At 52.2% G+C, this 25375-nt stretch overlaps 11 protein-coding genes and 1 non-coding gene across 12 annotated transcripts; 7 read left to right on the top strand and 5 right to left on the bottom strand.

Annotated features, from left to right (window-relative positions):
• Positions 1-466: 466 nt before the first annotated feature.
• Z517_01858 (uncharacterized protein) lies at positions 467-769 on the top strand (the record flags this gene model as incomplete). The annotated part of the gene is made up of 2 exons (XM_013434814.1): positions 467-552; positions 634-769. The coding sequence occupies 2 exons, from the start codon at positions 467-469 to the stop codon at positions 767-769; spliced, it is 222 nt and encodes a 73-aa protein (XP_013290268.1).
• A 702-nt stretch (positions 770-1471) lies between these two features.
• Z517_01857 (uncharacterized protein) lies at positions 1472-2249 on the bottom strand (the record flags this gene model as incomplete). Its single annotated transcript, XM_013434813.1, has 2 exons — positions 1472-1781; positions 1873-2249. 2 exons carry the CDS (start codon positions 2247-2249, stop codon positions 1472-1474), a joined length of 687 nt encoding a protein of 228 aa, XP_013290267.1.
• Positions 2250-2668: 419 nt separating this feature from the next.
• Positions 2669-4209, bottom strand: Z517_01856 (uncharacterized protein; the record flags this gene model as incomplete). Its single annotated transcript, XM_013434812.1, has 4 exons — positions 2669-2865; positions 2985-3399; positions 3467-3505; positions 3565-4209. The coding sequence occupies 4 exons, from the start codon at positions 4207-4209 to the stop codon at positions 2669-2671; spliced, it is 1296 nt and encodes a 431-aa protein (XP_013290266.1).
• Positions 4210-5198: 989 nt separating this feature from the next.
• On the bottom strand, positions 5199-7599 carry Z517_01855 (uncharacterized protein; the record flags this gene model as incomplete). Its single annotated transcript, XM_013434811.1, has 4 exons — positions 5199-6896; positions 6949-6981; positions 7033-7299; positions 7348-7599. 4 exons carry the CDS (start codon positions 7597-7599, stop codon positions 5199-5201), a joined length of 2250 nt encoding a protein of 749 aa, XP_013290265.1.
• A 2130-nt stretch (positions 7600-9729) lies between these two features.
• On the top strand, positions 9730-11100 carry Z517_01854 (uncharacterized protein; the record flags this gene model as incomplete). Its single annotated transcript, XM_013434810.1, has 3 exons — positions 9730-10662; positions 10763-10975; positions 10999-11100. The coding sequence occupies 3 exons, from the start codon at positions 9730-9732 to the stop codon at positions 11098-11100; spliced, it is 1248 nt and encodes a 415-aa protein (XP_013290264.1).
• Positions 11101-11999: 899 nt separating this feature from the next.
• On the top strand, positions 12000-12608 carry Z517_01853 (hydroxyacylglutathione hydrolase; the record flags this gene model as incomplete). Its single annotated transcript, XM_013434809.1, has 1 exon — positions 12000-12608. One exon carries the CDS (start codon positions 12000-12002, stop codon positions 12606-12608), a length of 609 nt encoding a protein of 202 aa, XP_013290263.1.
• Positions 12609-12907: 299 nt separating this feature from the next.
• On the top strand, positions 12908-13024 carry Z517_01852. Its single transcript, XR_001230620.1, has one exon. It is a non-coding gene; the product is annotated as a 5S ribosomal RNA (ribosomal RNA).
• Positions 13025-13764: 740 nt separating this feature from the next.
• Z517_01851 (uncharacterized protein) lies at positions 13765-16125 on the top strand (the record flags this gene model as incomplete). The annotated part of the gene is made up of 3 exons (XM_013434808.1): positions 13765-13862; positions 13924-14045; positions 14099-16125. The coding sequence occupies 3 exons, from the start codon at positions 13765-13767 to the stop codon at positions 16123-16125; spliced, it is 2247 nt and encodes a 748-aa protein (XP_013290262.1).
• Positions 16126-17130: 1005 nt separating this feature from the next.
• Positions 17131-19428, bottom strand: Z517_01850 (uncharacterized protein; the record flags this gene model as incomplete). The annotated part of the gene is made up of 1 exon (XM_013434807.1): positions 17131-19428. One exon carries the CDS (start codon positions 19426-19428, stop codon positions 17131-17133), a length of 2298 nt encoding a protein of 765 aa, XP_013290261.1.
• Positions 19429-19799: 371 nt separating this feature from the next.
• On the top strand, positions 19800-20993 carry Z517_01849 (UDP-glucose 4-epimerase GalE; the record flags this gene model as incomplete). Its single annotated transcript, XM_013434806.1, has 2 exons — positions 19800-19828; positions 19901-20993. The coding sequence occupies 2 exons, from the start codon at positions 19800-19802 to the stop codon at positions 20991-20993; spliced, it is 1122 nt and encodes a 373-aa protein (XP_013290260.1).
• Positions 20994-21712: 719 nt separating this feature from the next.
• Z517_01848 (uncharacterized protein) lies at positions 21713-22885 on the top strand (the record flags this gene model as incomplete). Its single annotated transcript, XM_013434805.1, has 1 exon — positions 21713-22885. One exon carries the CDS (start codon positions 21713-21715, stop codon positions 22883-22885), a length of 1173 nt encoding a protein of 390 aa, XP_013290259.1.
• Positions 22886-23491: 606 nt separating this feature from the next.
• Positions 23492-25126, bottom strand: Z517_01847 (uncharacterized protein; the record flags this gene model as incomplete). Its single annotated transcript, XM_013434804.1, has 1 exon — positions 23492-25126. The coding sequence occupies one exon, from the start codon at positions 25124-25126 to the stop codon at positions 23492-23494; it is 1635 nt and encodes a 544-aa protein (XP_013290258.1).
• Between the last annotated feature and the right edge of the window lie 249 nt (positions 25127-25375).

The raw sequence follows: 25375 nt of genomic DNA, 5'->3' as shown, positions 1-25375 counted from the left end.
CGATCTGCAAAACACCACATCCGTCATCGGTCATCAGGTTGACATGGGACTAGAAAGCCCGACAAGGACCAAGAAACAGGTTTCATACCACGGTGAGTCCACTTCGATTGGCCTGTTGGCCTTTTTGACCTAAACCCGTTTTTGCTCTGGCATCGACCTTTGTGCTCAATACGTTTGAGGTTCCTCGGGCTTCGAGGCACGAACTGGGGCTAGGGAGGACCCTTTATGACATCGTCACTCGTGCCTGCGTGCTTGCCAACTGCTATCATTCTCGCGGGGTGGGAAGCTACACAGCGACCCGCCACGATGGGCATATATATTCGTGACGGGTTCTTCTTCCCTCACGATTCTCCACCACCAAACTGAATATCAACAACCTAAAAAGCTCTTTATACACCCGAACACCCTTTGAATAATTTGAACAAAACCACCCAAGAGAAAAACCAAGATATCAAACGCAGTAAAGATGAACTCGCTCAGATCAGCAGGCCACTGGATCTCCAACAAGACCAAGGGCGGCGCCCACTCGGCCAGCAAGGAGACGAACAAGTCGTATGTTTTCCTTGCACCAGAGCTTCTCTGTTCCTGGCTGGAGCAATCGAGGATTGGATGCTGACGGAGTATTGTTTGCAGAATTGCCAAAGACCCCAATGTCCGTGCCTCGACTCGCGTACGCGCCGCTGGTAATGCCATGAAGGATAAAGTGCACGAGACGAACTATAATCGTCAGGCCGACGTGAATAGGCATGCCGCCAAACACAATTACTGAGATATCAGTGGCCATTATCGTTGTGTTTTTGTTTGATTATCTGAATATCAGTGGGCAGCGGTGGAATTGACAGATATTTACGGGAAAGAGTAAAATGATGAGCGTTCACAGGATGAGTTGTAAGCGGCACGCGACTGCCAGACTGATGATGATGTTGATGACACGATATCCTTGTACTACTACTATTGCACACGGTTGTTGTTTTCCATAGACCAAATTTGACGACTGGTTGAAAAAGACCACCACTTGAACCACCAGACAACCCATTTCTCGCTGTTGTTGCTCCTCTCAGCTCTAAGATTAATTTTGTTAGATAGTATGGTAATCCCCATTCAGACTAAGCGAGATCACTCTTGGGTAATGTTGAACTGGCGCGTAGCGGTGTAGAAGAGGACATGTGTAGAGTACGTCTATAACAACAGAGCCACCTGGAAATGACACGCCTGTCACCAATGGCAGCACACGGTATATTGTGATTGCTTTTGCTTCTGTTTGAAATCAGCTCATTGTCAGATATGTACATAATGCCGGGTCACCACCATTCGCAACCGCAACCATCGCAGGCAAAAGGCTTCCTCGTTCCTGGTTAGAATCATCCATCCTAGTCTTGTGTGAAACCCGATGTTCGGTATTCTCGCCCCTTGACGAATCCCACAATCTTGATGCAGGTAAGTAGGTCACACAACAGCCCCTTAATTTTTTTTATTTCGTCTTGATATGCTTCAACCTCCCGGGCTCGTGTAAGAAGTTATTCGCGTACGCCTTGGGCACGAACCTCCTCTCCTGCGGCTCCTGCACATACCACTCGTAGCCCTGTTTCTCGGCAAAGGCGATCGCGTCCTCTTTCGTCCGGAAGGTGACTTTGGTGCCTTGCATAAAGTCGCCCGACGACTGCCACCCCATCAGGGGATTCTCCCACCGGTGGCCCTTTCCCAGCACGTCCCAGTCCATCCGCCAGGCGTGGGAGCCCCAGGTGCCAGACTGAGTGGCGGGTTTGACGGGTTTGTAGATCCTAGTGAGATGTGAAATTGTGGTCAGTTTGAGGTTCTTTTCAGGCCTCGTGGTGGCAGCACGAAACAAAGCCCCAGGGATTTCGGATTTACCTGACTGTGCGAGCCTGTAGGTCCACGGGAGCTCCAGACAAGACGGCCGCGGGTGTGACATGCCCGGGCTCACTCCCGTTCATCACCCTCCTCGGCACGGGAGAATACGTCGATGTTCCGTGGTCGACCATCGCGGTATAATCAGGCTGGTGCTCGGGGTGATATTTCTCGACAGAGGGTTCGGGTTTGTGGTCGACCTCGACCATCGACGCTTGGTCTTCGGTCATCTGCATAGCTTGGACGTCCGGGATAGCTCGCGGGTCGGGTTCGCCTAGCCGTCGCTGTGGCGTCTGCGATAGGCATCTCGTCGTCAGCCTCGCGGCCGGGGTATAGGCCCGAAAGAGCCGCATGGCGCTCTGTGTGGGTAGGGGCGCCATCTTGGGTCGTCAATGCTCAATGGTCGACAGAAGCAGTTGAAGTTACGAAAATCGGAACGGCGAAGCGCAGTTGAGAGATGCCAAGCTTGCAGCTTCATCTCGATCGGGGATGAATGTGATGCCGCTCTAACGCGTAGCTTCTCCACTCCGTAGCTGCAGGTGGTTATACGATGCGCCGTTCGGAGATTCCCCCTCAACTATGAGGTACGGCGAAATACATCAACAGTCATTGGTCCAGTCCCTCTCAGAGAAACCATCCTGCGTTCGACAGGAGTGCAAATGAATTCACAATGGAGACACTCACGATGCCATGGTTAACATTGTATCTAGTTCGTCCACTCCCTGAGTCAAGTAGATTATTATTATTGTTGTTATTAATCGAGTAACATTAAAACCTCCTTAGTATTCTATATAGGTACTCAGAGGAATCGATGCACGATGGGACAATTGTTGACAATTCCTGCGTCGCTCAGCTCGGTGCCGTCGGGGTTCGTCACGTACCCGGCAGCGGCCATGCCCAACACCTCGAATTCGCCCGTCAGCCTGGTGCGGATGCCGTTCTCGATGCTGAAATTGGTCCACGCGTAGAGATTGAAGTTCCACAGAGGTGAGTAATCTGCAGCCAACGTGGATCTGTTAGCAAGGGCAAACAGATGGGAGGGTGGGGTGTGGTGATGATCATCTCCCAGAGCCAACATGTCTGCTCTGAGGGAGGGTGAAGAAGTGCATACGTACCATATGCGACGGTGGGGATTGCTCCGAGGATGTTCAACGGGTTCCCCTCTCCCAGGATTGCACTATTCAGACCTTGTCGCCACGGATGGTGGGTCTCGTTGTTCGGTGCACCAGGAGGGAGATCTCGATTTGTGTATCCGTTGGTATTCACGAAGAAACGCTCGATCCCGCTGAAAAGGGCGTCGTCGTCCCCCGTCGGGACGGCCGCCAAACGAGGTGCGTACGTGCCGCCGTCGAGCGTCGCGGGCAACGGGTCCGATCCGTCGGCGATGAGGTAGAGGACGGATTTGGAAAACGAGAACCCTCGGATGGTGGCGAGGGTGACGACCTGGTCTCGGGGACAGATGGAGAGGACTTGATCGTGGGCTTTGCTGCGAAGATCGGCTAGCATCGCTTCGGGAATACCGTCGCAGAACTAGGACGAGAACATCCTTTGGTTAATATTCGTCTCGGTCCCAGAAATCACAGGGTCCGGGGCATACTTGGTTCAGATAGTCTTCATCCACATCACCTGCGACAATCTGGCTCGCTTCTGTTCAGCATCCTTTCTCCAAACTCTGCTGGATACATGTTACCTTACCGGAGCATTCCATACTTCGTAGCCGGCATTGGTCAACTGGATCAGCGGCGTATAGAATTTGTCTCCAACGCTGCCGGGCTGCACTGACTGTGGCGGAAACGGTGACGGATTGCCTGGCACAATCTTTCGCTCAGGTGAAAAGTCGACCAGCCCTTTTCGGCCAAAAACAGCGTTGTTGACGATCTCCAGCTGTTCTGCACCTTTGAGCCCGTCGCCAGTCTGACCTTGTGCGGCAAAGCGTAGTTTTGGGGCGAAGTTGACGCCGAGCTGCTTTGCATTTCCTTCATCCGACGTGTCTGTCACGATCCACCAATAGGTCTTGCCGTCTGCCGAAGTACCTTTGTACAAGGGCAACGTGAGGTTCGGGTTCACGCCGTAGTTGACGTGGCCGTTTCGAAGCAGATCAACAGGTCCGACCAACTCGTGCTTGTCGTACGAAGCAAAAGGGCCTTGGTAGCCGGCCTGGATGGCGGTCGCGAAGGAAGGGTCTGCAATGTCAATAGTCGGGTCGTCATATCCGGACTGAGGATCAGGATTGAATTCGGAAGGAAATGATTGCCGCCGATACAGAGTCCTGCTGACCACGGGATTTGCGGCAGACACGACTACCTGGAGAGAAAGCAGTATGGCAAGCTGAATCCTCATTTTGACACATCAGATCCGAGAGATTTGATGGGAGTCGCGAATTGAAGCAGCCTCTTCGCTATGGTTGCAAGTCCTTGGGTTTATATGTATGTGGCAGCCCACGCTTCTTTCTCCAGACATTCTCATTATTCAGCCCGTGCAAGGCCATGAGCTGCCGCTGGTGATTCCTAATCCCGGTATTTGTCAAGAATAGTCACCAGTTTCAGACGGGCAACAAAAAAGACCGGGAGGAATGAAGTTCCAGTGTACACATAAACCCCAAGCAGGTGTAGAAAAATCGGGCATCAACTGCCTGGACTTTCCCCAGGAAGTAGATATAGATTGATAATCTTCGCTAGTCGCAGTCCGTCCTAGTCCGTGGTATTCGATGAACTCGGTCGCCATCCAACAGTGCTTACTTTGAGGCGGTGCGAAGGAGGACTGTACTATCCGATCCACCAGTCAAAACTCGTCTCCAAGATATCGTTCTGGGCATGGTATTACCATCCTGGGTTAGATAATTAATGTCGGGCAGATACCGAATGATGATGGAATCATACTTTGTAGTTTAGGTCCGGGGTACCAGTGAGCCACTTTGTTATATATCTAGGTATTTAGCCAGACACGAACGTATCGGAGGCTCTTGTCGTACTATTTGCGTTGAAAGTTCACGATGCCTCCTAACCCAAACGCTATCTGAAGAAGTTCAACTCCATCTCTTAGACTTGTCAGGATCAATTGGAGGGTTCTAGCGTGGTAGATGTCTGACTTAGCACTCGATATAACTCAAGCTTATTGTAGAGGGCATGGAGATAATAAGTGACATTGATAAAGGGCCAAAGTACGGGTAGCGAGGGATTGTTCATTCATTATATATTCGTGCCCTTAAAGGATCACATCCTGGTGCAGAACTTGATACCTAATACCTGATACCTGGGCAATCTTTCCCACATCACCTTCCCTGCTCTCCCTTCATCGACCCTTGGCATCATACAGTTGTGCCACACGGTCTAGATGGACACCTGCTCGGCATAACCATCCAACTCTCGTGGGTAATTCCGATGCTGGGAGATGTTCCAGAAGAATTTGCTCGTAAAGTCCTTTGCCTCCTTCAACATCTTGATACTTTCCTTGACGCTGCTCCCAGAATCCGCTTTCTGAGCCGTGACGACTCCATACCAATCCACGATTCCGTCACTTCCGTCAGAAGACAGAGTCACATTCTCTACTTCGGTCAGGGCAGCATGGACCAGTTGCACCCCCTCGCCCACAGCGCCAATGGCTTTCAGGTGACCAAAAGCTTCTTTGACCCAAAATCGCGCGAGACCTATTTCCTTTAGTGTGTTGATGGAATCAGCGCCACCAGGGATAAACAAGGCGTCGAACATGGTAGATCGTTGGCCGTTGAGGAAGTGGTCGGGCTTTACCTGCGATGAACCATCTGAGGCGACGAGAGGCTGCCGTTTTGTCCCAATCGTCCAGGGCACAGCGCTCTGCGCCAGAACTGCCGCCTTCATAGCCTCGTACGCCTTGAGATCAAATCCGTCCGCAATCAAAATGGCAACACGCCGGCCTTTGATAGTTGGCTCCTGGGGCATGTAGTCAAATTGGCTGAGACCCTTGGCTTTTTTGCCGTGATTGGAAACCACCTGTGTCTCAGGTGTCTTTGCACCACAATTCTTGGCCACGGCCTGAGCGAGAGAGAGATCAATTTCTGCCAAGCGCGTCACAAGGCGCTCATACACTATTTCATCATCGCAGTGGTCTAGCTCAAAGGAGAAGGCCTCGATAATATGCTTCTTCTCAATGTCGGACATAGAATTGAAGAATAGTTGCGCTTGTGAGAGATAATCCTTCCATTTCTCGGTGAGTTTGCGCGCCTTGATGCCTGGATATTGCGCGGGGTACGATTCGAACCCTCCTGAACCACTATGGTTCGTTGGCGGGTTGGCCTCCCATCTGTTGGGCCAGTAATTGGCTTTGCCCTTGGTGATGGTATGGCGGAGCTGCCCATCTCGATTGAAGTTCATCACCGGGCAAACCGGGCGATTGATGGGTAGTTCTTCCCAGTTCACGCCTAAGCGTGTAATCTGAGTGTCTTGATAGGAAAAGTTCCGACCCTGGAGGAGAGGGTCTTCACTGAAATCAATGCCAGGGACGATGTGGCTGGTGCAGAAAGCCACCTGTTCGGTCTCGGCAAAGTATTCATCGACGTTGCGATTGAGTTCAAGTTCGCCAATGTAGCGGATAGGGACCTGCTCCTCGGGCCATAATTTTGTCGCATCGAGAATGTCAAAGTCGAACTTATCTTGGTCACCGTCCTTGATGCACTGCAGACCGAATTTCCACTTCGGATATGCGCCGTTTTCGATAGCCTCCCACAGATCTTTGCGATGAAAATCTGGATCTTGACCGGCCAACTTCAGAGCTTCGTCCCAAACAAGTGAATGGACGCCAAGCTCGGGGGTCCAGATGAACTTGCAATATGTTCTTTCCCCCTTGGCATTGATGAGAGCGAAGGTGTTGACGCCGAACCCCTGAATCATGCGGTAAGAACGGGGTATGCCTCTGTCAGACATCGCCCAGCAGAACATATGGGTTGCCTCTTGATGTAAGAATGCAAAATCCCAAAAGTTATTGTGGGCTGTTTGGCCCTGTGGGACTTCATTGTCCGGCTCTGGCTTGAGTGAATGAACGAGATCCGGAAACTGATGACCTGATTAGACTGTGATGTGCAACATTGTATTTTGGGTCTCTTACCTTGATGGCATCTTGGATGAAAAACACTGGAATCTGTGAAATACAGTTAGTCAATTGTTCTTTCGGCCAGTGAAACTTGCTTACATCGTTCGCCACAATATCCCAATTACCCTCCTCCGTGTAGAACTTGACAGCAAAGCCTCTGACATCACGCACAGTGTCTGCACTGCCTCTGCTTCCTTGAACTGTGGAAAACCGGACGAAGATGGGGGTGGTCCGCGAGGTGTCTGTCAATACGCCGGCGCTGGTGACATCTTCGGCGCTCTCGAATAGTTTGAAGTGACCGTGAGCAGCCGCTCCTCTTGCGTGGACAACTCGCTCAGGGATACGCTCATGATCAAAGCGGTGAATCTGGTGCGCGTTAGTGGGTAATATTAGAAAGAAGGTAGAGGAGCCTACGCGTTCTCGGGCGACCTGGTCTTCAAGGAACGAAGGTCCAATTCTGCCACTCTTGTCATCGGCAATCTTCAGCCAGTGGTCAACATCTGAAACTTTGGCACCCCAATCAGTGGTCGTGTTCTGCTTGGTATCTTGCTGATCCTTCTTGTTCTTTTCCAGGTCCGCGATCTTCTTGTTTTGAGCCATACTTTGGACAGACTCGGCGGCTGAATTTCCAATGTTTCGAACGGTGTTGGCGACGGAAGAGGCCATTTCCTGCATTTGTGGAGGAATCGAAACAGAAGAGAAGCGACGAACGCCAGATAAAAAGGAAAAGTGGCCAAACAATGAGCGGGGACTTCACTTGAGTCTTGACGCGTTATTACGCCTGGTCAAAACCGAGGGTCTCTGCCAATGATATCTCTGCCGATTGAAATCCTATATGCAGACTTTGTCCGGAAACTGTCAGCCAGCAGGTCGTTGCATCATAGCAAGCCGCGTGAAGGCGTCATTGGTAGCAAACGCATCAATGGCTCGACTACTTCCCCGTTTGGGCATTTGACGTAGGTAGACTTTGAGCACACAAGTTCCACATTACCCTGGTTCAAGTGTGTCAAGGAGTGAAGATTTCGTCATGGAAGACATATATTTGAAACATGGTATCCTTCAAATATGGTAATTTGACAGCGAGCACTATCAAGATCGGCCCCAATTGAGGCTCGTTGGTGAAGGTCAGACTCGGAAATGGAACCCGGTGGGAAAAATTGTTGCATCATGACGCGCATCAGGCAGTCCTGATTGGTGCGGAGCAGAAGCGGGGACTTAGAATGGCAATCTGTCATAGTATTTTGGTTTTGAATTGAGGAGGAGTCTTCATTGGTATGGCGCTGGTTGCTCCGTACAAGTAGAAATGAAGCAGCTGTGTAGATGAAGTTGTGTGCAGTTCGCACCAGTGGCAGCTTCGAGGGTTCCGGAAGAATGTTGGTCCGGGGATTTACTTATGACAAGGCTGCGTCCTTATGTCAGCAAGGCTATAAAAAGGCCCCAGTCAAGGCTGTATGCAAGCCTGAGATGGATTCAACCAAGTCCCAACTCACGGCCAGTTGATCACAAATGGTCTCGCGGTTCTTCCACAGACCGTACCCCAGATGCTCGCTCCGACCGGTGTCTGGACAGCCTGCGCAGGCAGGGGTCACTAGCATGTTTCAGCAATGGATTTCTCGAAGATTGCGAATAACTGGCTCTTCATGGCTAGTCTAGTTGACTAGAAGGGTGAATGTCGGTGTTGTCAGATATCACGCTTTACGACCCGTGACCAGGTCTTGGGAGGAGAGCCAGGCAATCTATCATGTAATAACCTCGGCGGCTGCAACTACAGTGGTTCATGGTTCGATGGACCTGGGGCAGGCTCCGGGGAAAATAGGGTTGGATAAGCGAAGGCAATAGGTGCCACAGATTGGCACGGGCGTCCTCGACTCCCTACAAGTACAGCCCACTTACCTAGAAGCTGCCGACAACGCCGAGTCGGCGATCTCCTCCCACGCCCGGAGATTCCCCAACCGCCAATCACGCCCTCACCCGAGTCTCGCCAGAGGCTTATCAGTTTGTCACTTTGTGTTGCTTCTGGTGTGGACTGTGTCGCGTGCAAATCCGCCCATCTTCATTTCCTGTCGGCCCCCGATCATGCGGCATTGTCTTTGGGGGTTCGGGCCCCTCCAGGCCTTGTCTATTGGAGCCCAGTGATTGACCATCTGACCTATTCTTACTCGTACACTCATTCCGCTATGTCATCTGCACATAATCGACCTGGGTGGTTCCCTAACTCCTTCGGCTCGTCCCTTTGCCCGCGCCGAATCAGCCTCAATCCTAAGGGTTCAAAGTTCCTATCTGAGGTTCCCTTTTCTGCCTCTATGGGGGGGAGGGGGGGGTGTGACTGCCTTATCGGGCTCCTTTGCTCTGTCCCACTTGTCTCTGTCATGTCAGTCTTCCAAACACGCCTGCGCTTCTTTCACACTGACTGCCACACTTCACGCTCCATCGTCGATACAGCCGATACAGCGCATTCATCGTTCTGCATTGTTTCTTCTTATTTACTTCGTGTTTTATAATCCCGCTCACGATATCATACGACAGCCCTTCCTCTGAAAGCACACCTTATTCTGGGATCGAACCCAGACTGCACAAAGTACGGGCGCAGAGTGCTGGTTTCCTTCGCAGCAACGACTGAGCGAAGCAAGATTTACCCTCTCAGGCCCTCAGGTCCACGAATCGAAACGAGACGAGATCGAACAGTGGCTCGGGCCTACAACGCGGATTTGCAGATGGTTCAACAGTGATGATAACCAAGTTTCGCTTTACATAGATGTTTACAACCCTCAAGAGCACTTCACGAAACGTTCAGCGATGCCTTCCTTTTACCCACCATTCTTGATGGCGTCCACTCTACCAGACCATTGCACGCCAACCTCTCCCTTCCTGTCCGAGCTATCGTTATACCTTGGCTTCTGCATACCCAGTCCTCTCGCCGCGCTCTCTACCCTCCTCGGCACACTTTCAATAGTGTCATGGCTATTCGCACAGATGCCACAGATTTTCAAAAACTACTATATCAAATCGACCGCCGGGCTGTCGATTTTCTTCTTGAGCGAGTGGTTATTAGGCGATCTGGCCAACCTCCTCGGCGCCATCTTCACCAAGCAAGCCGGCTGGCAGGTCATAGTTGCAACCTACTACGTCTTCGTTGATATGTGCCTAGTGTTTCAATACTTCTGGTACAGTTACGCCGCAAAGTGGATATATGAGGAAAGTCTCCATTCCACTGGGGATAGTGATATCGACGATGCAGACAGTGCCATAATAAACGGGCTGTCGCCCATCAACTCAAATTTCGGCAGCGATGCACCACTACCCGAGGACTCTAATGACTTTACTCCGAAACAATCGGATCCCAGAGACGTCAACGTTCCTCATTTCTCCGCGGTAAACTACCGTGAAAAGAAAGCAGCTCCCCAAGATATCGTCTATGGGGATAAATTTGGCTCGAGTTGGATTGCTTCGCCTTCGCCACGCACTCTCCTTTACGCCGCAACCATGGCTTCCATGGCCTCAAATGTGGCAGCTGCTCCAGTGGCTTTTCCTTCGGACCACTATGTCCATGGAATTCATCTCTTCCGTGTCGGTACTCCTCTTGAGGTCGCCGGCACTGTTCTGTCGTGGTGTTCTACCTTTCTGTACCTGGGCTCAAGATTACCTCAACTATACAAGAATTGGCAACGACAGTCAACTGCCGGCCTCTCGCCTCTTCTGTTCATCGCTGCATTTTGTGGAAATTTCTTTGTAAGTCTGCCTTCTCCCCGGGACACCGTGTCAGCCTTCAACCAGCTACCTTTGGCCCCTTCTGTCGCGCGTCTGTCAGTAAACTAACAAGGCTCAACAGTATTCTGCGTCCTTGATCACCAATCCAAATGCGTGGAATGACTACGAACCTTATGGACATCACGGCTGGGTAGACGCAGATGGGAACCAGAGATGGGCATGGGTAGCTCGAGCAGCTCCCTTCTTTCTTGGGGCTGCAGGAGTGCTAATGATGGACGCTTTGATGGGAGCCCAGTTCATCATGTATGGGGAGCGTGAAGACAGGATCGTGAAGGTAAGAGATTCACATGGATATAGCCACTGGGAGCGAGTCAATGGTTGGATGAGAGGTTGGATTCCCGCAATGGTCGGGAAGGACAGAGTGGTGGATATGGCTCAAAGCCAGCGATTATTGCATGAGAGCGGACATTTGAGTCTGAGTCGGAGACGAAGTCATCATCATGTGGACTACGGCACGGTCGGGTAATCCAGATAAACATGATCAGACGTATAGAACAGATGGAACATCTGTTTACCTGTGGACTCGGCGTTACTCTAGGAGAGTGACAGAAACTACCAATACCTTGAGACTCAATTCTAAGCTTTTTTGACGTCAGCTCTATAAGCTCCTTCTACACACGAATATTTGGAGTTGCGGCGGCCCGCTTCCGAATCTCCTCCGCATCTGAGCAGGCAAAACCACCAAATGATTACACCACCACCCTCCGAATCATTCTCACACGCACCATCTACTTATTTACCTCCCAGGTCAGGCGTGCAATTCATATTTCCATGATCACATCACGCCTTATCGTCCGCCCGATACTCTCTACCACCGTCGCTTTGACTACATTCATCCGCCCAGCAAATACCCCGCATTTGGGAATCTCATCGCATATAAGTGGAATCGCGCAGGTGCCTGCGAGGAAGATGCATATCTTGAGTATTCCAATGTGTACGCCAGCTCACAGCTTCACGGCCGGACTAGCAGTTGTTGCAAGTGGTTGAAGCGGAGAAAAAGTCACGGCGGACATACCTTTGAACCTCTTGGCTGCGGCTTGCGACAATAGGAAAGATTGCTAATAAATAATCTTTACGATTTAGGGGTTGGATCGTCCAACAATTATGCCTACTTGGTCAGCGATGATGAGACTAAGGATGCTGTGATCATTGATCCGGCGAATCCTCCAGAGTATGTTTCGTGCTTCCACAACTGTCAAGAAAAAGAGAAAGCAAAGACTGATAAGTATATCTCCCGTTCTTCTAGAGTCCTTCCCGTCCTCGAAGAGAAATCCAAGACGCTGAACCTTACGGCAATAATGAACACGCACCATCATTGGGATCATGCGGGAGGCAACAAAAAACTATTGTCTGCATTGTCTTCTCAACTACCCGTCATCGGAGGCAAGGACTGCGAAGCCGTTACACAGACCCCAGCCCATGGGTCAAAATTCTCGATAGGCAAAAATATCCAGGTGACTGCTCTACACACGCCTTGCCACACACAGGATAGTATTTGCTGGTTCATGGAGGACAAGTCGACAAGCGAGCGGGTCGTTTTTACTGGTGATACCTTGTTCATCGGCGGGTGCGGTAAATTCTTCGAGGGTAATGGTACAGAGATGAACAAGGCCCTCAATGACATCCTGGCGTCCTTACCAGATGATACCAAGGTTTACCCCGGGCACGAATATACCAAGTCCAACGTTAAATTTCTGAAGAAAGTTGACGGGAATAACGAGGCGGTGAAAATGCTGGAAAAGTTTGCGGACGAAAATAGGGAAACACAGGGTAAGTTTACCATCGGCCAGGAAAAAGCACACAATGTGTTTATGCGGGTGAAGACGGAGGAGATGAAGAAGGTCACGGGTAAAACGGAGCCCAGCGAGGTCATGGCTCAGCTGCGAGAGATGAAGAACGCGAGTTGAGGGGCAATCCGAGTTTGTTGCTGTCCATGGTGTTTGTATATGTAGTCATGATCTAAATAGTCAAGAGGCTGCTGTGATACGTTGGTGGTCATAGCCTTTCAGCTCAGAGCGGACTATCTGGATTGGTGTCAAGAACAAAAGCTCTACTATTCTCACAAATGTTAGATATACCTCCCTTTCCGCATTTAACGTGGTGTAATGCTAAACGGTTGTGCCAGTACAGGTGATCGGAATTCTGAGTCCGCTAGCGCTATAGATTCAGATGTATATATACTACTGTAACACAGTTCCTTCCGCAATCGACCATAGGATATGGAATACAGGGCTTCCCGTTCGCTCAGCCGTACTTAAGCCATATGCCGATCAGTTAGTACTACCGTGGGTGACCAGGTGGGAATCCTGATTGTTGATTGTTTTTGCTCTATTTGAATGGTATATTGGTTCTATATATCTTGTAAAATTGTGTTTTTGTTCGATAGATGTTGGCCGTTTCTGCGGCCTGAGCGCTGGGTCAGACTGTGCCAAATGATATGGTGGGGCGGAAACATGCCTGATTCGACCACGTTCAATCCTTGGTTTTGGAGTCACAAAGTGTGGCTGGCGTCTATGGCGCCTAATCCGGGAATCCTGGGCGCAACTTTCTCCCAAGTCGCGGAGTCCTGCACAGCAACTCTTACCTCTTCTGGGCGCCTGTATCTTTTGACCTTTTCGGCAGAACCTCAAAACGGCTTTTCGACGTCACATTATCAGATCCTGCACCACAGCAATTCAACGAGTTTCTCAGTCTAAGCAACGAATCGATCTGGAACAGATCCCTGAACCGGAAAAATCACCGAATTCAAGCTCACCTTCTTTGTTCCTTGAGTGCGCGAGATCCTCGACGCCGCCCCTCGTCAGTCTAATTTCCTCCGCATGAAACAAAACCTCCAGCCGACAAACCACACCGATCCTTTTCTCTCACCGGCAACGCCTCATCTGCGCTGAACCTGATTTCTTCTGAGACCAAATCCCGTTTTAATTCTGGTTTTTTGACAGTTCTCCACTGCGTCCGCACATCAACCTCTCAGTCTTGTTCTCAGTGTCCTCTTTGTGCAGTCCTCCGTTACCGCCACACTTCCAAACCGATGCGAGAACTACTCCCTCCACCCCAAGAAACATGTCTGGAAAATATTCTGTCGAAGATCTGTTGAAGTTGCGAGCATCACCGCTGATATGTAGACCTGCGAATCTACCGCCAATAGAGGAATGGATGGGGTATGGAACGCATGCCCGACTTTGTGGCTTCAGCAAGATAACAATGACTGACGTTACCCAGTGCGCAAGAACTGAGTGGCAGGAGGCCGATAGCTCGAGGAGTTAAAGAGGAGCAGCCTGTCGCAAGTGAACCTTTTCAAAAACGCCCAACTATAATCGACGCCCAACGTCGAACAACTACGGGTACGCCACTACGCATCTTTCCTGAACCAATCCAGCTAACGGAGAGTTCTTAGATCCCGACCGCATCGTTCTCGGTCCTCCTCGACGGTCCTTCGCTTCCAATGCCCGCGCCGTGAGCAAGTCGCAAGATCTAGGGGACGAGTTGGGGAATAATAAAGATCGATCAACACTGGGCGACAAATCCCGAAATGGCGAAGAGTCCGATTTCCGGCACCACGAGCGTAGATATACTCAAACAAATGGCCGCTACGGCAATCGTCAAGAGAGCGAAGATCTGGAGACAGAAGGTCGTCGTGAGTTCGACCGCAGGCCGAAATGGGCAGGGAGAGACAGAAATGATCAGGACCTAGACAACGATCAAACACAGGAAGATTCATCACGCGGCTTCAGGAGAGACACACAGTCAAGGGCGAAGTTGTCGCAGTCATGGTTTAAAAAGGACACCGGGGATGAGGCACCTGACTGGCGTCGCGATCGAGGCAGAGACCGTGACTGGGATAAGGATCGCGCTGCCAAAGTGGAGGCGGAACCCGAATGGATGGATTCTACCGAACCTGAGGAGCCGTTCCAGGCACGTACCCAAGAGGATTTCCAACGTTGGAAAGAACGAATGAAGGCTGGCAGCGCAGCGCCACCTGAAGCAGTCGAAACAGCTGCCACCAGTCCACCAGCGGAAGAGAAGCCAGCCAAGAGAGTCGTTTCTGCCGAGCCAGACGACTCGATGGATAAATTCTTCGCAAGATTCGAGTCAAAGACGACGGAACAAAAGGCTGGGCCCGCAAAGTCGCATGGCAAAACACGGTTTGCATCGCTGTTTAGTCCTGCAACGGAACAAAGCAAGCAGATCGAAATTCCACTTCAAGCTTCGTCCTCGGACCGGCCTTCATCCGCTCAAGCAACAGGCTCGGCGACAGATGCCGACCAAGCTGGATTCGCTCGCATTCTTGAAATGTTGCAGACACGAAGTAATAACCCCACTCCCCAAAATCAAGAGGGGGCAAAGCCGAGAACACCATTATATGCAAGAGCAGCTGAGCAAAAGACCGACCCTGAACCAAAGCCACCCCTGCCTGAACTCTATGCGCTGTTGAGTGGGCAGTTGGGAGGTCAAGCGTCGCAGCCTGAGCACGTCCAGCCAACTGCCCCTCCGGAGAGGTATACAGAGAGCAAATCTCCCAGCGAGCAACCCACGCACACACGACAGCAGTCGAGCATCACCAAAGATGAAGTTTTGTTGACCTTGCTCCGTCAAGCCACTCTGGCTCCAAAACCTCAACCACCACCACCTACTGGAGGACTAATGTTTGGCCTGCCTCCCGAGCCCAGTAACCGTCCAATGCAGCCAAGAGGGCCAGTGATCTCCCCGGTTCAGGCTCAACAAGATCCAATAATGGCACAGCGAAGAGAACCAAGAGGGCCAGTGTTTGATGATTCGCCGATTTCCATCTACCCAAACGAACAGACGCAGCGCGAACAGCCTGGTAGAAGGCCAACCAACGGCACACAACCCGTGTATCCAGACGTTCCCCTGATGACACTTCTGCGTGGCCAAACACCACAGAGACCACTGCAACCCACTCAACCACCTCAAGCACTCCCTCCGGGTCTTCAGCGTCCTCCTGGACTGGATCAGATGCCACGACAGAATCCGAGCTGGCCTCCCCAACAGCCCCAGCAGCCACCACAGCCTTCACGACAACCGTCACTCCCGCCTGGCTTGTCCAGCCTCCCTCGGGGGATGTCAGGGGGTCCATATGCTCAACCTCAGCAGCTTCCGAGTCAGCCGACTCTACCACAGCAGCAGCGCCCGCTGCAACCACAGCCACAAAGAAAATACACCGCTGATTCCTCCGGAATGCCTCCTAACCTTCCACCCGGTATTTACCCCCCTCCAGGCTTCATGAATGCGGGTCCACCGCCGGGCTTTCCAAGTGGAATGGGAAATCATCCCGCCGCAAGATTTGGTGGTGACCCGGGAGCGCAACAGCGGGCTTTCATGGAGATGTACGGCGAAGTTGGCGGCAGAGGGCTGGGACTAAGAGGAGGCGCGGGCAACTCTAATATGCCGCCGTATCGGTAAGGTGGAAAGGTAGAGCTGGGGGGTAGTCTATGAGCATGGGTTCTGCCCTCGGAAAGAAGATGCAAGCAATATGAATGCGACATTGCAGAGGTTGGAACAGATATGAGATGGTCGAATCTGCAGGAGCTTGGAGCTAGGTGGAGTTCAAATGATGGTCATCAACAACGAAACGGACTTTTGAGGGGAAATCGTCTGCATTGTTCCATGATACCCTTAGGGGGTTGTTTGCACGCCGACCAGGATGCTGTCGAAATCGCTGACTCGGCGGGGACCATGTAGTGCCTTCATCCTGGACTCACAGAACACGCAGGAGAGGTCAAAGTTTGAAAACTGCGATGAGAGACAACGATGAGCGCCCAGTGCTCTGTGATGAGTGCAGGGCAAGGAAAGCGTGTTGATATGCATTGGGAGGGGAAGAGAATCGCCATTCAAGAATCAAGTATCGAGAATCAAGAATCAGAGGAAAGTATTCAATCAATCAATCAATGCAAGTCAATTGTTCTGCTGCCTTTTTTCCCCTCCCTGTGCTGCCGTCACTTTTTTTTTGTGCTCGCCCTTTTCCACCTGTCCCGGACAGAGGATTGAATGAAAGCTCGCGCGATGTGTATATAAGATCGCCCTGGCTGCTTTTGGCTCTCGAACCAGATCTGGCTGACCGTGCGAGTATCCCGACTGTCTCCTCTCTCCTCGCCGCCGATGACATTCTTGTCTCAACGACGATGTGGATGAAGCACCCATGCGGCCATTTGGTCACTTACTCACTTCCTCACTCGCTTGCTCTCTCGCTTCTTTAGTCTCAATCACCCGACCCAAGAAGCTTTGCTCGAGCATGATCCTCCCCAAGAGTGACTTGGTTGCATATCACATCCAACGAGAAGCAGGATAGGTAGGGGTGATGGATGGTTCTGATACCGGTGTCGCTGGCGTGTACGCTGCAGTGAGATGATGTTTGTGTTTGTACACATGAATCCATGTCTGCACACCTGTGCGCACATGTGTTCCCCCTCAAGCCCGCTGTTGGCGTTTAATCTTCTCGACAAGTCTCTTGACATCGCTCGTTCCGTCACCCGAAAGCTCGTGGCGACGCGTGGACGCTTCGGCGTGCCCGTCCTTGCCGTGTCTGCTTCGAGCAGCACCGTCGCCACCGGACGCTGTATCTGGTTGCCGCGCCGCAACGCCGGTCCTCGCGTCCCCTTTGTGCTTCCTCCTCCGTCCTTCCTCCAACAATGCCCGCATCCCCTTCGTAGCCTTGAATTTCGGATTCGTCGGGTCGATCGCGTACTCGTGGCTCTCGAACAGTCGGGCGAAACGTGGATCCGATGTGTCCACTTTGAACCCATCCTGAGTGGCGTCTTCTGGAACCTTGGCCTCTTCAGCTCCGCCCTTGTTCGCCTTGCCCTTCTGCTTTTTGTTCTTCTTGCGCTCTTCCTTCTCGGTCCTCTGGATCTCGCGCATGTCAAAGTGCCTCACCTTCCGTTTGACTCCATCGTGGCCATCTTCATCCACCGCGGCGTCGTCATCAACCATCAACAATTCAAGTTCCGCCCGCTGTTTGCGATCCGCCTCCTCTTCGGCTTCGCGTTCCTGTCTTTTCTTCAGCCGCTCTTCCTTTCGCAGTTTCTTGGAGGCCGCTTTCTCTGATGCAGCTGACGGTTCCGTGAAGAATGGGTCATCGAAGCCCAGATCTCCTGCCTCTTGTCCAGCTGGGACTGGCCGTTCATCGCTTTGGTCTTGATCGCCGGCGTCAACCTCAGCCTCTGCCTCGTGGTCGCGGCCTTCACGAGCATTTTTCATTTTCTCCTTGCGCTTCTGCTTCCTCTCTCTTTCTTTCCGGACGTATTTCTCCAGCGTTGTCTCCTCCGGCTCAGGCGAATTCTCAAACACCGATTTCTTCTTACCCTTCTCGTTAGTTGCGCCACTCAGGCCCGATGTGAATGTGATCTGCATATCTCCGATCGGCCCTTTGTCTTTCTTGGACGACTTCTTCTCCGGCTCCGGTGGGAGACCAAGGAGTGTGCGCATACGTTGCCTTTCTGCTTCTTTCTTGGAAATAGCACCGGTCGTTGCCGCATCCTCGGCCCCTTCCTCTTCGTCATCCTCCGAGTCATCCGAAGCCAAATATGCCTTGAGATCATTCTCATCAATTTCCTTTCTTCCACCCTTGAATGCTCTCGCCACTGCTTCCTTGCGTCCCCCATCCTCTGCGTCCCATGTCAATTTTACCTTGGAATGCTGCAACGCATCTGTCACGAACTCATTCGGTCGGTAATCATCGGGTATCCGATCACATGCTTCACGGGGGACGTCGGTGGAGAAATCGGTGTCGTCGGGGACGAACCGAAGATCGAAGAAATTTGCCGTGCGCAAATATTCAGTGCCGTCCACGGCGTCGTAGATCTGTTTGGCTACATTCGGCGAAGAAAATGTCAAGATGGCGTAGAAGTATCGCAGACGTTCAAGTTGGTAACGGCGCAGAGCGGTGGAGTCGAAATCGGTTGTGCCATCGTCGGGTTTGAGCATTGAGGTTTTGATCTCTTCATCGGCTGGTTCTTCATCGTCGGAGAAGTCTTCGTTCCCGTCCTCCTTCGCAGGATTCGCAAAGATCTCTTTGGGCGGTCCTTCCATTTCTTCACGTTCTAGGCGTTCTTTGCCAAATTCGCTGGGATAGATGGAGACATTGAGCAGGGTGTCGGAGGATGAGAGGAAACTGCTGAAGACCGCCATCAGATCGGCAGCGCGTATATTATCCCAATCGAGATTGACAACGGCAATGCGAGATGTGACTTGTCCCGTCGGAACGTCTGTCTGCTGCGGTGGGCCAATTCCCACTTCCTCCTCCAAGGTTGCTTCTTCTCCTTCTTCTGACTCGTCCTCGCTTGTGTTCTCATCTGATGAGGACTCAGAGTCTGTCTCTCTGCCTTCGCGCAGAGGATCTCGAGTCTTCTGATCAACCCTGCGCAGTTCCTGTTGCACTTCGTCGTCGTCGTCCGCATGATCACTCTGTTCATCTTTGTTCTCCGCCGCGGCCTCCTCGTCTTCATCAAACTCATATTTCCGCTTCAGCCGCTTCCTCTCTGCGTTGGATTCAAGTGGACGGCCATATCGGTCGACCTTGGACCGCTTCACAAAGTCCTCGTCTTGGAGAACTCGGGCGAAACGCTTGTCAAGTTTGACCTTATTTGTCTTGCCCGGGAGGCGGTAGCGAGGATCGGACTGGATGTTCGCGAAGCGCGGATCTGTAATTCGAGGGCCAGGGGATAATTTGGGGCGTTTCGCTGCCGACTTTGGCCTTTTCCTCTCCATCTTGAGCCTTTCTTTCGGTCTTCAGTAACCACGCAAATGCGGCGAAGCACACAGAGTGACCAAAAAAAAAGTCATTAGTGGGGAAATTTGCTGCAGGGGCGGGATTTTCCGCCTGCGGAATATTCATCCATGTCACTATTGTCCACTTGGTCCCTTGCATCAACCAGGGTGTGAACGATGCTAGGGGGAGTTTCTCTTGACAATAGATTCCTTGTTATTCCAACTCGCTCGCTCTCTTCCACATTGTACACATTAGAGCGCTCATCTCGCACGCACCTTGAGCTCAGTCTTCCAACGCGCAGCCGGCATTGCGCAGATCACACCTTGCCCCGCCCTGTCTGTCTCGGGTAGCGACGTGCTACATTGATAAAATGCCTGCGGGGTCCTGCTTGATCACCGGGTACGTTGGGCCAGACTGAATTCCTTCCCTCAAAATAGTCCACACAGAGACTGATTTTGCCTTTCCTCTCAGTGGCACCGGATACATTGGCTCTTTTACAGCCCTAGCCCTGCTCGAAGCGGACTACAAAGTCGTCGTTGTCGATAACCTCTACAATTCCTCCCCCGAAGTTCTCAATCGAATAGAACTCATCTGCGGCAAAAAACCCGATTACTACAATGTCGACATTACGGACGAAAAGGCGCTTGACGAAGTGTTCTCCAAGCATCCGGATATCGACAGCGTCATTCACTTTGCCGCGTTGAAAGCTGTGGGCGAGTCCGGCGAGATTCCTCTCGACTACTACCGCGTCAATGTCTATGGCACACTTTGTCTTCTCTCTTCCGCCGCCCGACATAATGTGACGAATATCGTCTACTCGTCCTCCGCTACTGTCTATGGCGACGCTACCCGCGTCCCGGGCATGATACCCATTCCAGAAGAATGCCCCCTGGGACCGACCAATCCTTATGGCAACACCAAATTCACTTCCGAGTTGATGATCACGGACCACATCAATGCCGAGCGCGCAAAGTCCCAAAAGAAAGGCGACTCAGAGGCGGTAAAGAAGTGGAATGCTGGGCTCTTGCGATATTTCAACCCAGCAGGGAGCCATCCCAGCGGAATCATGGGCGAAGATCCCTCGGGAGTTCCGTACAACCTGCTGCCATTGCTCGCGCAAGTTGCCACGGGGAAAAGGGAGAAGTTGCTTGTGTTTGGCGACGATTACGCATCGCATGACGGCACTGCCATTCGCGATTACATCCATATCCTCGACCTGGCTGCAGGCCACTTAAAAGCGCTGGATTACCTGCGCACACATCAGCCAGGTGTACGAGCCTGGAATCTCGGGACTGGGCGCGGTTCCACTGTGTTTGAGATGATAAAGGCATTCAGCAAAGCCGTAGGTCGCGACCTACCTTACCAAGTGGTCGACCGAAGACCCGGTGACGTTCTAGACTTGACGAGTAATCCGACGCGGGCAAATCAAGAGCTTGGTTGGAAGGCTATCAGGACGATGGAAGATGCCTGTGCCGATCTATGGCGTTGGACCGAGAATAACCCAGAGGGATATAGACAGAAACCACCCCAGAAGTTTCTGGACGCCTTGAAGAAGAACAACTGAAATCCTCCTAGCGAGGTGTGAGACCTGAGGTATCTTCTTGTGTGCGCTGGGCGGATGGACCTGAAAGATTGTGTAAAAGTCGGATATCCTAGACCTCAAAATGAATCGGCGACGAGCAATGAATGAATAGGTGGGCTGTTTGCACCAATATGACCAATATGAAGTATGCGGGCCTTGCCGATGGATTAGTCGCCTTCCCCGGTGTTCGGGTCAAGATAGACACGACTCTGATGGACGGCCCCAGCTCTTGATAGAGTCATTAGATGAGACGGTACAAAGGTACAAAGGTTGGGCTACGGGAGTTGGTGGTTGTCCATCACAGCCGCCATATCGGAAGCATTCAATCCCGAGCTGACTCATCCAAGATCTCGGAGTCGGGATCAGATACGCCAAGCCGATTGCGTTTACAAATCTGAAGATGATTCCATCAACTATTACTTGTACGAGATGCAGAAGTATATAGACATGTTGTTGCACACGATGGTGGTGTGGAGCCTGGCCCTTCTCCGCTGATATGTCATGCTCGTTCACAGATAGCGAGCCTCTTCTTCTTATAACCATTTCTGAACACCTGTGTCGTTGATATTCTGCTTCCCCTTGTACGGTAGGTAATCATTCGCTTTCTCGGTTCCTCTTCCTCGCCGCCATCTTTGAGCCACCCACGGAACGGATTTCAACCCAGTTACGGATCCAAGCATGGTAACGACCTCAGCTGCACAATGATCCAGAAACCTGTCCTTATTTCTGGCGCTGGCCTGGCCTCTCTCCTCCTCGCACGCTCTCTTCTCCGCTCAAACATCCCCTTTCAGGTTTTTGAGCGTGATGCCTCGCTCACCTTCCGCGGCCAGGGCTACCGCTTGCGCCTCTCACTCGAGGGTCTCGACGCGATTGAGTCCGTCCTGGACCCACCTGCGTTCCAGCGCTTCTATGACCGTTGCGGCAAGACGGGCGGGAGCGGGTTTCTGGGGTTCGATGCTGTCACGGGCGAGGTGGTGGAGGAGCACAAAATGGGCGAGAATCTGGGGTCGCGAGAGGGCAAGGTTGTGGGCATCGCCCGCGGAGATATGAGGAGTTTGTTCATGGAAGGTTGTGAGGAGTTTGTGCACTTCAACAAGCACGTCAAGGGTTACGAGTTGACGGCCGACGGGGTTCGAGCCATCTTCGCCGACGGCACCAAATCCGTCGAAGGTTCCCTCCTGGTCGGGGGCGAAGGCATCAACTCGACCGTTGCAAAGCAGCTGTCTGGAGGGCGTCTCAAAGTCTACGACCTCGGCGCCCGAGGTATTCACGGGCAAGCGCCAACCACGGCCTTCAAGGGCCTCGGCGAAGGCGTGTTTCGAATCGTCGACAACTCGAATCCGCGCGGGCGGGTGTCCATCATCACCAACGTGCGCCCCAACGACATGGACAACCCAGATGTCCAGTTCGGGTGGACCATGAGCAGCGTGCCCGGAGTCATCAAGGCACCCAACGACGATTACACCATCGTCGGCAAGGTAGCAGCTGACATGGCCAAGTCGCTCACCCAAAACTGGAACCCCCGCTTCAGGCCTCTCTTTGACCAGATGAACGAATCCGAAGCCGCGTTTTGGAAAATCACCTGCTCGACACCGAGCGGCGTGCCGGAGTGGCCCAACGAACCCCGCGTCACCCTCATTGGCGACGCGGTTCACGCGATGACCCCAGCAGGAGGGATAGGCGCCAACACCGCCGTGCGGGACTCGGCATTGCTGGGACGACTGCTGCGCGAGGCTGGCGGGTCCAAGGAAGGTGTCACGGCGGCCTACGAGAAGGAGATGCGGATCTATGCCAGCGAAGCTGTCCGGTCAAGCTATGGCATGGCAACCAAGGCGTTCCAGGTCCAGATCGACGAGTCGTCACAGACCATCTAACAAAGATGGGGAATAGAAATAATCAGACGGTAGGACGATGGGAACGAGTCCTTGCCACCGGCTACAAATGCTTATATAAGTCATGTGACTGTCACTGACTGCCAACTTACTCGTACAGGGTATACAACTCTACATACCTAACGTACTCGGTACAAAGATATTGATGCCATGTGTCTTGTTTTGTCGTCTTTCCCACAAGGGAGCCACACTCTGCGCTGCGCATCCTCTGGTTCCTCTTGTCAGGGGGATAAAGTGCCCCTGGATATACCTGAACCGCCCACCCACCCTCACGTGAATACGATCTCTCCATATCAGAGATGGTTCTTGAGCGAGAATAGCAGACGTCTCAGCTCTTCCCGATGACCCGGCTGATGCGCTCACGTGCCCCCACTACTAGTCGAGTTGCTCCAGGGCAAGTTCCAACCGTGCGTTGTGATTTGGTGTCGTAGGGTACTTGGGTATAAGACCGGGTTTATCTACCAGAGCAGAAAAAAGAACAAATGCTGCCGCCAACGCCATCGCTCGCAAACAGACAAGGTCGCAAAGTCACCATCCCATGTCTGGGCCGCAACAAGCTTCATCGGGAAATCGTATCGCAAATGTCATTCATGTAGAGTAGACAACGCTCACACCCACCTTGCCTGTCCATTTCTTGACCCCTCCTTCATCAGACCCAACTCCCCCATGCTGTCCGGCAGTCTTTCTGGCATTTCCAGTCCCTGCACTCAGTCCGCTGGCCCTAAATCCACCAGCTGCAGCTCCGACGACAGGGTTTACCGAGACTCCAACCTCGACAAGCAAACTCTTCACTCTTCCAGTCCAGAGCGCCTTGACATTCCAGGAGTCGTCTACCCGGAAGTTCAGCACGGTCTCTTCTTCTCGTTCAACTCGCTCCTCCTTGAGGGAGCGCTCGGTCGGGCTGAACCAGTCTTTGGTGAGGGTACGGGCCCATTGAATTGGATCTCTATCTGTCTCGTAGTCAGAACTGGAGGCAGCGGAGTTACCCTCTGCATTTCTGGAAAAGGGGGAGGAAGACGAGGTTCGCCGACGGCGAGGCCGCCACAGCTCTCCGCCCACGACATATCGAGACTCCCACGAATAAAAATTAAAGTCGAACCTGGACGACAAGGACAGTGTCGATGTCGGCCGCACGGAGTAAGTAGATGATATGGATCCCGTGAGGGGAGTCAGGGTTAAGGTCATGGTATATGGAAATGACGAATACGGCACATTCGAGGGAGTGAGCAGGGCATGAGATGCCGTGGAAAGAATGGCGGCAGACGCTCCCGCCCGCGGGTTGTGATGCGAAGGACTAGGGTATGGCGGTGGCTCTGATGGTGTGATATGCGGTGTAAGGGTGGTGAAGCGTAAGCCCGTCGAGAGGCCGATAACGTGGGAAAGAGGGCTGTAGTAGAACTCTGCGCCGGCAGACAGCAGCGATGGCTTAGAAGCTAGACGAATTTGATATGGAGTCAAGGCATCCCCTTGCCGTGGGGAGCTCGGTCCGGGGAAAGAGAAATCTGTGGAGATATCCGTGGCGTCCGTAGTCTGTAGTGACGGAAGGTGTCTCGATGGAGAGGCGGCTTGCATCTTAGGAGCGTTAAGGCCAAAATTCCAAAGACCTCTAATTCCAAGTAGGCCATTGTCTGTTGAGCCCAGCCCCTCGACTGAATATTGGCCTGCATCGTGCTGAACATGGGCAAGGATCGACGCCGGTGGAGGACCTGTATTCGTCACTGGTGTCGAGGTTGATTTGCTGTATATTGAAATGGAGAGCAGAGTCTCGGGACTGATACGGCGCGCATACAACGCCGTCAGAACTGATGGAGGGGGAAGGTCCAGTGTTGCATGCAGCAGAATTGGCTTTCTCCCATCTTCGCTTAAAGACCTGGAATTGTCCTTCTTTTTACCTGGCAGAAACGTCAGGGGTAGCCTTATATCTCTGTATCCTGGAGTCAAATATTTGAGGGGTATGCTCGGTGCTTCTGAAGGAACATGGCTCAATGGGATGCTCGAGTAGAGGTAGGAGATCGAGCCATCGATGTGCCCCAACGTCGACAAGATGTATGAAGATGCGAAATTTGGGGTGCTCAGAGACGAGACATGGAGCGACAGTGTTGAGGGAGTCTGAAACGAGAGCAACGCATCCGACGTTGCGGTCAGAGAGGAGTAGCTGTTGTCAGGATTCCAATCGGTCGACGTCCCAAAGGCGTGGACAATATAGTCCAAAAACCCAATCATTCCGCGAAGGTATCGGAGTTCAAGCACCTTCAGTGCTATCTTGAGTCGAGATTCATCTTCGAGGCATTAGTGTCGTAGCACAATAATGCGTGTTTCTGTGCTGTTGCCTGAGAATCGTAATCGTTGTAGGGGGATGGAGCCGCAGGTGCTGCAGACTGCGCTGCATGTTGAAGGATTCACAGTCCACCGTAACTGTACAGAGGATCATAGACTGTGTAATTGCAATCCTCAGTCCACTTGCCGCTTGGG

This window comes from Fonsecaea pedrosoi, assembly GCF_000835455.1.
Source record: "Fonsecaea pedrosoi CBS 271.37 unplaced genomic scaffold supercont1.1, whole genome shotgun sequence".
Taxonomy (NCBI): Eukaryota; Fungi; Ascomycota; class Eurotiomycetes; order Chaetothyriales; family Herpotrichiellaceae; genus Fonsecaea; species Fonsecaea pedrosoi.
This window is presented reverse-complemented; position numbering and strand designations above follow the sequence as displayed.